Raw genomic sequence first — 10,687 nt, 5'->3', positions numbered from 1 at the left:
GCACACTATCACTATTCCTACAGCACCATCTGTATCATCCCAGCTCAGCTGCATCCATACATTTCATTACTGAATTACTGTGTCATGTGACCAGCACTCCAGGAAATGACATGGCTTTATGTGTCCCTGTCCTGGGTCAGCTGACTTCCTATGAACTATAGGATGACATTATCACCTATCAGCTCTCTGTATACTGCTGCTGCTATGTCAGTGGCAGCAAGACTTATAGAAGTTATACACCTGCCTTGAGGCTCTGTTCAGACATTGCATTTTGGCCATTTTCCCAAAATCCTGGCAAAACTGCACAATCTTACCACGAGTCTCAGCACTTCACCTGGGGGAACTCCAGAACCTGCAGCCGATTTAGGTGAACTGCAATGATGAGACTCCGCCCCCTCTCTCTGCTGAGGATTCATGGGAGATGTAGGCAGCACTGGGAAATCATTTCAGTGGGGATATAGGAATCATTGTGGCTAAAAACATATAAGAAAAAGGCCTTACAAGATCCTCTTTACATTATTCTATTGATTATGAGGGTTAAAAAAAAGCCTCATTGAATTAGCAGTGAATTGTCCCCTGACCCTGGTTTTCCACATAGTTGAGGGTCCCTCACCGTTCATTTTCTTCCCACGTCTCAGAGTGTTCTCCTGTTCTTTACAAAGGTCCTGGTTGCTAAGGTAGGACCCTTGCTGATCAGGCATTTAAAGGGTTTATCTAGGAATAGATAAAAGTTACTGTCTTGCAAAAACAGCGCCACCCCTGTCATCAGGTTGTGTGTGGTATTACAACTCCGCTCCACGGGGAAGGGGGCGATTCACAGACATAACATACATTACAAAGTTGTATAACTTTGTAATGTGTTATTCTGTGAATTATTTTTTAGCGCCGCACTACCCCTTTAATGCAATATCCTGTGTTACTATGGGAAATCCCTTTAGCAGCTCCATCCTGGATTATTCCGCTTTTGCTCCCTTAGCCCGGCAGCCATGTTATTTCTCCATCAGGAAGTCTCCACTTCCATTGTATAGATAGTGCTGTGCGGTGTGCAGTTCTTTGTCCGTGAATGACTGGTTGCAGTGATTTCCCACACAGGAAGGAAAGGTTATTGGGGCATAAATCACCTTGGAGGCGAGAGGATGTCCAGATCCTTCTGAGGAGGTCCTGTCAGCCTTACTGCATCTCCAGGGCTGGTATTACCCCATGTACTATACCCAGTGAGCAACAGATGAATGTTCATATTTCAGGTGTATATGTATATTGCATTACTGTATTATACTTCAGAGCTGCATTCACAATTCAGCTGCATGTTGTGATATACCCCCCAACAGCTTTGTAGAGCTCCTATAATACAGTGGAGGGGGTGCTTGCCTCCTCTTACAGCAGATACCTGTACATGCCCGGTATTAGGACTCCATTGCCCAGTCTGCAGCTGTCAGGGCATGATGGGACTTGTAGTCTCACCGCAGCTTAGGCTTTAGTTGTTGGTTTTTAATAACTATTTTCTCCAACTTTTTATTTTCAGCTATGAAAACTTCCAAAATCCCAAGAGCTCCAGCGGACAGATGCTCGGAAGAGGCCAGAAAGTAACACTAGCCTGAATAGCGCCCCGTTGTAATAAGCCGTGTGTATAACTGGGATCTAATAAATGTCTTTTATTTTTCACATATTCCCGGTCTCTTCTTACATCTATAAATGGGAAATGACATGAAAGGCAGATAAAGCGGCATCCTGCTGCACCGCACTCCTGGGGTCGTAGCATCCACATCATATGGTCTCCATATTGTTTTCATTGCTTTCCTCCCACACTGAAACTTACAGAGAGATACATAGAGCAAAATGTATTTTTCTTTCAAATCAACTGGTGTCAGAAGATTATACAGATTTGTAGTTTACTTCATTGTAAAAATCTCCAGTCTTCCAGTACTTATCAGCTGCTGTATGTCCTGCAGGAAGTGGTGTATTCTTTCCAGTCTGGGACAGTGCTCTCTGCTGCCACCTCTGTCCATGTCAGGAACTGTCCAGAGCAGGAGAGGTTTTCTATGGATATTTGCTGCTGCTCTGGACAGTTCCTGACATGGACAGAGGTGGCAGCAGAGAGCACTGTCCCAGACTGGAGAAAATACACCACTTCCTGCAGGACATACAGCAGCTGATAAGTACTGGAAGACTGGATATTTTTATATAGAAGTAAATTACAAAATGTGTATGACTTTTGCTGAAAAAACATTTCACCCCATTAAAGATAATGTACCACTTCCCTGCACCTGTTACTTGTTATGCAAATAGGGGCGCTCTATGTCCAGGGCCCCCAGTGCACTAATACCCCCCCTCCCCCCATTACACGGCCAGATGTGGTTGTGAAGAAAGTCCGTCACCGAGGGGATGGTGCACTGACGAAAGCTGTCGACGCATAATAATAATAATAATAAGTGTGATTTTTATAGCGTCAACAGATTCCGCAGCACTTTACAATTCTGGGGAACATACATAGACAGACATTGGATATTACAGAGATATCCCTCTACACAAGGAGTGAGGGGCCGCTCACATGAGCGCACACACTATGAGGAGGGGGTGCCAGAAAAAAGGCAGAGGGGCAAAGGGCTTTGTTGTTACTATGGTCCGGCCATCTATATTCAGCAGTGCAGGTAAGGGGCCTATTCCACGGACTGATATTCGGCCAATTATCGCTCCGTGGAATAGAGACAACGATCAGCCGATGATCGTGTCATCAGCTGATCGTTTATTTAGGTTCAAACCTAAAATCATCGGGCACCGACCGCGCATCGATGCATGTAATAGCGATGTGCGGCCGGCGACCGATGATCTCACAAGCACCATACTTTACCTAGCATGTTGCAGGTCTCCTCCGATCCCGCGCGCAGCAGCAGCTTCGGTGCGGCCTGTAGCTGACAGACTGCTCAGCCAATCACTGGCCTGGACCGCCGTGGCCAGTGATTGGCTGAGCGGTCCGTCAGCTCTAACAGGCCGGACCGAAGCTGCTGTGGAAGAAGGAGCGCAGGAGAAGACCTGTAACATATGTAGGTAATGTATGGGGTTTGTACAAGGGCTGCAAGGACATCGATAACGATGTCCCTGCAGCCCTTGCTAAACGATTATCGGGCCGTGTAATAGGCCCAGTAAACGAGTGCTGATCTAGATCTACATTATTGATCAGCCCGTGGAATAGGACCCTAAGGGTGGGTGAACCCGTGCAGGCATGATGGGAGTTCTAGCTGCAGGGTGGCAGGTTCCCCATTCCTGCAGTAGATCAAGTAAAGGCAGACAGGACATGCTGGGAGTTGTAGTTGTGTAACAAAGAACCACCACATTGCGGACACACCGATCTAAGAGACCAATAGATCCACTGTCAGGGCATGCTGGGAGTTGTAGTTGTTACAGGTTAGAGAACACTGATCTAAAGGATGAGCTGAAGGCTGTCAGGACATGCTGGATGATGGGAGTTGTAATTCTGAAGAGCTCAGGTTGGGGGTCTCAGCTATACATTAAAATTAATATGAATTCTGCAAAAAAAACAACTGATCCTGCAAAGACTCCTACAGAAACAATGTAACAATACAAACAACCAAACAATACAAACATATAAACAATACAAACACAACTACACAATACAAACATATAAACAATACAAACATAAATAATACAAACACAACTACACAATACAAACAACCAAACAATACAAACATATAAACAATACAAACACAACTACACAATACAAACAACCAAACAATACACAGGCAGCGTGACCGCAGGGAGAGGAAGACAATAAAGATTCCTCCGGTCCTGCAGGGGTTAATCACTTCCGAATCCTGAGTATCAACACTGAGCGGAAACGGAGCTCCTTGAATGGACGATGTGAGAGAGGGCGGGGACATCAGCCCTAACCCCGCCCGCTGTCTCCTCCTTAGCCAATCATCGGCGAGTGGGTCGTTTTCCCGCCAAACTATTAAACCGCGCAAACTGAGTAGCGCGGGAGTTCTGTCCGCTGTTGAGCAGAGATCGCGTCACGCCGGGAGCTGCCGCTTATACCGGAGAAGCCTGAGCACTAACCGGGCAACCGCACAGAGACTATATACATATAACCGAGAGTCCTCCGCCAGCATGTGGATCCAGGTGCGCACCATGGACGGCCGGGAGACTCAGCGCATTGACTCCCTGTCTAAGCTGACCAAGGTGGAGGAGCTGCGGGAGCGCATCCAGGAGGTGTTCGGGGTGCAGCAGGACCGCCAGCGGCTCTTCTACCGGGGGAAGCAGATGGTGGACGGACACACGCTCTTCGATTACAGCGTCGGCCTGAATGACATCGTGCAGCTGCTGGTGCGCCAGCCCGCCCCGCCCCCGGTCACCGCGGAAGACACCGACGAGGCCGCCATGTCCGAGACGGAGCCCGAAGAGCCGGAGCCCCAGCAGGAGGAGCAGCCGCCCGCAGAGCCCGGAGCCCCCGGTCTGTACGCGGTGAAGGAGCTGGTGGACGCCCGGGACCTGCATATGGGCGCCTGGTTCGAGGCCGAGGTGGTGAGCGTGACCCGGGGGAGCCCCGGCGATGACGTCACTTACCATATAAGGTATGAGGACTATCCTGAGAATGGAGTGGTGCAGCTGACCGGGAAGGACGTGAGACCCCGGGCCAGGACCAAGCTCTCATGGGGGCAGCTGCAGGCCGGACTGGTGGTCATGCTCAACTACAACCCGGACGAGCCCAAAGAGAAGGGCTACTGGTACGACGCCGAGATCCTGCGCAAGAGAGAGACCCGCACCGTCAAGGAGCTCTACGCCAAAGTCTTACTGGGGGAAGCCGGCGACTCCCTGGACGACTGCAGGATCAAGTTTGTGGATGAGATCTATAAGATTGAAGAGCCGGGCAGCTCCGCCCAGTCCTCCGAGCCGCCACCGAAACGCCAGAACGGTCCTGAGTGCAAACACTGCAAGGATAACCCCCGAGCCAAGTGCCGCATGTGCGCCTGCCACGTCTGCGGGGGCAAACAGGACCCCGGGAAGCAGCTGCTTTGTGACGAGTGCGACATGGCCTTCCATATGTACTGCCTGGACCCCCCGCTGACCTCCCTGCCCCAAGACGATGAGGACTGGTACTGCCCCGATTGCAGGAACGATGCCAGCGAGGTTGTGCTGGCGGGGGAGAAGCTGAAAGAGAGCAAGAAGAAAGCCAAGATGGCGTCTGCCAACTCGTCCTGCCAAAGAGACTGGGGTAAAGGCATGGCGTGTGTCGGACGTTCCAGAGAGTGCACGATTGTCCCGTCCAATCACTATGGGCCGATACCAGGTGTACCCGTCGGCACTATGTGGAAGTTCAGGGTGCAGGTCAGTGAGGCGGGGGTGCACCGACCCCATGTGGCCGGCATCCATGGCAGAAGCAATGACGGCTCCTACTCTCTGGTGCTGGCGGGAGGTTACGAGGATGACGTTGATAACGGGACTGAGTTTACCTACACGGGCAGCGGAGGTCGTGACCTCTCCGGTAACAAGAGAACGGCTGAGCAGTCATGTGACCAGAAGCTCACCAACATGAACCGGGCACTGGCCCTCAACTGTAACGCCCCCATCAATGACAAACAGGGGGCGGTCGCCAAGGACTGGAAGGCAGGTAAACCTGTCCGGGTCGTGCGCAACGCAAAGGGGCGCAAACACAGCAAGTACGCCCCAGAGGACGGTAACCGATATGATGGCATCTACAAAGTGGTGAAATACTGGCCCGAAAAGGGCAAATCCGGCTTCCTCGTCTGGCGCTATCTGCTAAAGAGAGACGACGAAGAGCCGGCGCCCTGGAGCAGAGACGGCAAAGAACGTGTAAAGAAGCTGGGCCTCACCATGCAATACCCCGAGGGCTACCTGGAGTCTGTCGCCAACAAGGAAAGAGAGAAGGAGAATGCCGGCGGCATCCAGGAGACACCCAAAGGCAAGAGAAAGAGGAACTCCGAGAACACCAAAGCCCTCACCCCAACCAGCGGGACCCCCAAGAAAACTAAGGTGGAACTCTACAAACTGACCCCCGAGCAGAAAGCACTGATCAAGAAGGACGAGCTGAACGCAAAACTGTGGAGCGAAGTGATGTCCTGTCTGAAGGACGGGCCCAGGTTCATCAACAAGGTGGAGGAGACCTTCCTGTGCATCTGCTGCCAGGAGGTGGTCTACGAGCCCATCACCACCGTGTGTCTGCACAACATCTGTAAGAGCTGCCTGGACCGCTCCTTCAAGGCTGCCGTGTACAGCTGTCCGGCCTGCAGGCACGACCTGGGCAAGAACTACAACATGCAGGTGAACAAGCCCCTGCAGAGCCTCCTCTCCCAGCTCTTCCCCGGCTACGAGAGGGGGCGGTAGAGCTCCGCAGTGACTCTGATCTCATCCTGACTCATCCTCCTCCTCTTTGTCGCTGCTCCGTCTGTTCTACCTCTATCTCTTCTTCTCTCTTATACATGTCCTCCCGTTATGATCTATGCATATTCTGTGGTGGTTTATATAGTTGGCCGTGCTTTGCCTTGCAGGACGTTCATTACTTTACAATTGCACTGATTTTATTAATTTTTTTTTTTTTGCATTTGTTTTATTAAAGGGTTAATTGGCATTTAAAGGGGTGATGTATGTAAGGGGCGGATATAGCTTTGCAATACACAGGTAAGAGTCCAAAAATAGTGCCACTTGCATCTTCAGTTCTATTCATTTTAATTGAACTGAAGTGCAATGATACATACAACCTGTGGTGGCGCTGTTTTGGGAAGAAAGTTTTTCCTGTCTTGGAAACCCCCCATTTAAAGGGGTTATCCAGCACTACAAAAACATGGCCACTTCCTTTCAGAGACAACACTACTTGTCTCCAGTTCAGTGCGGTTTGCAATTTAAGCTCCATTAACTTCAATGGAACTGAGCAGCAAAACCCCACCCAATCTGGAGAAGAGTGGTGCTGTCTCTGGAAGAAAGTGGATATGTCTTTGTAGTGCTGGATAACCCCTTTAACCTGTGACCCTACAGCTGTTGCACAGCTATAACACCCAGCATGCCCAGATCCTTGTTGGTCAACTGGACATGCTGGATGTTAGTCTTGCAATATTTGAAGCATGTTGCATGCCATGCATTGGGCCACTTGTTGGGAAACTTTAGCTGCATGCAGATATGCAATATGTAGCGTCACTACAGCTGGTTGATGGTCACTGCTCAATAATGGTGTGCAACCTTTAGCTCTTCTACTGTTGTAGTACTACAACTCCCAGCATGTCATTATGTTATGCTGGGGCATATAGTGTCAGAACAGCTGGAGAGCCGCAGGTTGGAGAATATAGATTTCTGCAGAATTAAATGGGTAGCAACAGCGCCTGTCCTATCTACTGCCTGTGTCTGGTACTGCAGCTTACCATATGAAATGAAAAGGCCCTGAGCTGCAATACCAGACTTAACCTGTAGACAGTAGTGGTGCTGTTACTAGTAAAATACATCACCTATATTCCTCCTTCAGCCAAACTCAACCCTTCTGGAACAAAATTTAAAGGGAAAGGCACATTATGCGTTTTGTCGTGTAAAAGGGTCTGCACTTAAAGTGACATCATCCTGTGTCATTAAAATCGTAGCACCCTACCATTTAAAGGGATCCTCCATAGCTCATGCATATGACTACTGTAATGTTCTGAGATCTTGGAGCTCACTGTACGGTATTGGTAGCTAGAGATGACCCCTTTAAGACTGTGATATAAGATATACCATAACTGTGTATTGCATTGTTGGAGCCGCCCATGATCTATCACAAACCCCCTTTAAGTTATATAAGGCCGTTCACTTCCCATTGGCAGAGATGTGATCTACCTCAACCAGACAAGGGCCGTGATTTATTTCTGCCGTCTAGTACCGTGCAAAAGCAACTCGCGTCAATGATGGTGCAGGAGTCTATAGGGCCGTGTAGATCAGGGGTAGGCACCCCGCCGCCGCCAGCTGTTGCCTTTGGCTGTCTAGCATGATGGGGGTTGTAGTTTTGCAACAGCTGGAGGGCGGCAGGTTCCCCATCCCTGTTATAGATGATCGGTAGCGGCCGTTGTGACTAGATTAGTTTGACTGTATGATAGAACGGACTCAGTGTCCCTTTTGAGACTTTTCCAGTTTAGTTTTATTATAGCCAGAAAGTGTCATGTTACTACTTTACTACGATATATATTTTACTATGGAGTTAAAATGGCGATTATGACCTATTCATATAAATTATATAGAAATATTTCCAGCCCTCGTATAGTCTGTGACTGATCAGCAAGCTGCCCATCTCCAGCTGTTTAAGGGATTATGCAGGATTAGAAAAACATGGCTGCTTCCATCCAGAATCGGCGCCTCTCCTGTCCTCAGGTTGGTGTGGGTATTGCAGCTCAGTTGTATTGAAGTGAATGGTAATGAGTTGTAATACCGCGCACAACCTGAGGACAAGGGGGTGGCGCTGTTTTTGTAACAATGTAGCAGTTTGTCTAATCCTGGAGAATCCCTTTTAAATTACAACTCCCGGAAAGCAATAACTACATGCTGGGAGTTTTAGTCACTGTGTGGAGATCTGCAGTTTATTAAATGATGGTGATCTTCAATTTGAGACTTTTGTTGTACTACAACTCCCAGCAGCTGTCAGGTAACATGCTGGGAGTTGTAGTTCCACAACAGTTTATCATACAGGTGTCAAACTGCGGCCCTCCAGCTGTTACAAAACTACAATTCCCATCATGCCTGGAGAGCTAAAGCCTGATGGGAGTTGTAGTTTTACAACAGCTGGAGGGCTGAATGTGACACCTCCTGGTCTATCATTTCCCTATGAAGTCTTCCAAACAGTTCTGCTCTTATGTATGGTGGTCTGTATTGTTCCTGTATCGGGGGTTCCCCCATCTCCTGTTCTAGTTTTTATGAAATTCCGATCGTTTTCTATGTTTATCACTGTTTTTATTCATTCCCGTCACGTTGGTGACGTGCAGAAGTTCTGTGGACTGGGGGTTTTATACCTTTTCACACTTTTTTGTAAAACTGTTTTAAATGAAACAATAAAAAACAAAAAAACTTCAGTGTCTTAGTTTTCCCTTAACTTTATAACATATCTAAGGTAAAAGGTGCGTTTACACAGAAAGATTATCTGCCAAAGATTTGAAGCCAAAGCCAGAAACAGACTATAAACAGATCAGGTAATAAAGGAAAGCCTGAGATTTCTCCTCCTTTTTTTTTTTTTTTTTTTTTTTTTTTTTTTTTTTTTTTAAATCCATTCCTGGCTTTGGCTTCAAATCTTTGGCAGATAATCTTTTTGTGTAAATGGACCCTAAGGGTGACTTTCCTGCTGATGTTAAAGGGGTTCTCCAGCGCTACAAAAACATGGCCACTTCCTTCCAGAGACAGGACCGCTCTTGTCTCAAGTTTAGGTGCAGGTTTTGTCTGTTCTATTGAAGTGAATGGAGCAAACTGCACCTGACCTGGATACAAGAGCGGTGCTGTCTCTGGAAGAAAGCGGCTTTGTTTTTGTAGCGCTGGAGAACCCCTTTTAACCCTTTGAGGACCAGGCCCAAAATGACCCAGTGGACCGCGCAAATTTTGATCATTGCGCTTTCGTTTTTCCCTCCTCCCCTTCTAAGAGCTCCAGCACTCTCAGTTTTTTATCTACAAGCCATGTAAGTGCTTGTTTGTTACAGGAATAGTTGTACTGTGTAATGGCGTCATTCATTTTACCATAACATGTATGACGGAATCCCAAATATATTATTTATGAAGATATAAATAGGTGAAATCGTAAAAAAGAATGCAATATGGTAACGTTTGGGGGGTTCCTGTGTCTACGTAATGCACTATATGGTAACAGCGACATGATACTATTACTCTATAGGTCAGTCCGAACACAACCATATGCAGGTTACACAGATTCTCTAATGTTATATATATTTTTTTTATTAAATCCTTTTTTTTTTGGCAATTAATATAATGGGCCTATTGTGACGCATATAACGGTATTTTTTCACCTACGGGGCTGTATGAGGTGTCATTTTTTCTGCCATGATCTCTAGTCTTTATTAATACCATATTTGTGAAGATCGGACGTTTTGATCACTTTTATATGAATTTTTATATATATATATATATATATATATATATATATATATATATATGTATATATGTTACATATATAATGTAACATAACATTGGTAATCCGCGCACTTTTTTCCCTCTTCGTCTACGCCGTTTACCGTTCGCAATGACGCTTGTTATACTTTAATAGACCGGACAATTACGCACGCTACGGTATATTATATGTTTATTTTATGTTTTATTTATATAATGGGAAAGGGGGGTGATTTCAACTTTTATTGGGGGAGGGGTTTTGGGGTAGTGTAATAGTGTTTTTTTTTTACACATTTGAAGTCCCTTTGGGGGACTTTTACATACACTAGTTTGATTTACACACTGATGATTGCTATGCCATAGGCATATCATTGATCAGTGTTATCGGCGATCTGCTCATTGAGCCTGCCTGTGCAGGCTCAGTGTAGCAGATCGACGATCGGACCGCACAGAGGCAGGTAAGAGACCTCCGGCGGTCCGTTTTAACGATCGGGACCCCCGCAGTCACACTGTGGAGGTTCCGTTCGGTAAGTGACGGGTTAATGACACACGGCAGCGCGAATGCTGCAGCGTGTCATTACCGGTGAGGTCCCAG

The 10,687-nt window shown here is 47.4% G+C and overlaps 2 protein-coding genes across 4 annotated transcripts in view; both read left to right on the top strand.

The window, feature by feature from the left end:
• The window catches only part of PEX1 (peroxisomal biogenesis factor 1), a 35,494-nt gene extending 33,828 nt beyond the window's left edge, over positions 1 to 1,666 (top strand). For all 3 annotated transcript variants that reach the window (XM_069959426.1, XM_069959424.1, XM_069959425.1), the window contains one exon: positions 1,523 to 1,666. In XM_069959426.1, the coding sequence (XP_069815527.1) occupies positions 1,523 to 1,598 (76 nt within the window). In that variant the 3' untranslated portion in view covers positions 1,599 to 1,666. The remainder of the gene's footprint in view (positions 1 to 1,522) is intronic.
• Positions 1,667 to 4,024: 2,358 nt separating this feature from the next.
• LOC138784010 (E3 ubiquitin-protein ligase UHRF1-like) lies at positions 4,025 to 8,980 on the top strand. Its single transcript, XM_069959422.1, has one exon. It carries the CDS (start codon positions 4,123 to 4,125, stop codon positions 6,355 to 6,357), a length of 2,235 nt encoding a protein of 744 aa, XP_069815523.1. The 5' UTR covers positions 4,025 to 4,122; the 3' UTR covers positions 6,358 to 8,980.
• Positions 8,981 to 10,687: the final 1,707 nt, after the last annotated feature.

The sequence above is a fragment of the Dendropsophus ebraccatus genome, chromosome 2 (assembly GCF_027789765.1).
Source record: "Dendropsophus ebraccatus isolate aDenEbr1 chromosome 2, aDenEbr1.pat, whole genome shotgun sequence".
NCBI lineage: Eukaryota > Metazoa > Chordata > Amphibia > Anura > Hylidae > Dendropsophus > Dendropsophus ebraccatus.
The sequence above is the reverse complement of the archived record's forward strand: the minus strand, read 5'-3'. Positions and strand labels throughout refer to the sequence as shown.

Excerpts from the sequence above, each read along its gene's own strand:
- LOC138784010 (XM_069959422.1), top strand. The coding sequence starts at position 4,123 with ATGTGGATCCAGGTGCGCACCATGGACGGCCGGGAGACTCAGCGCATT.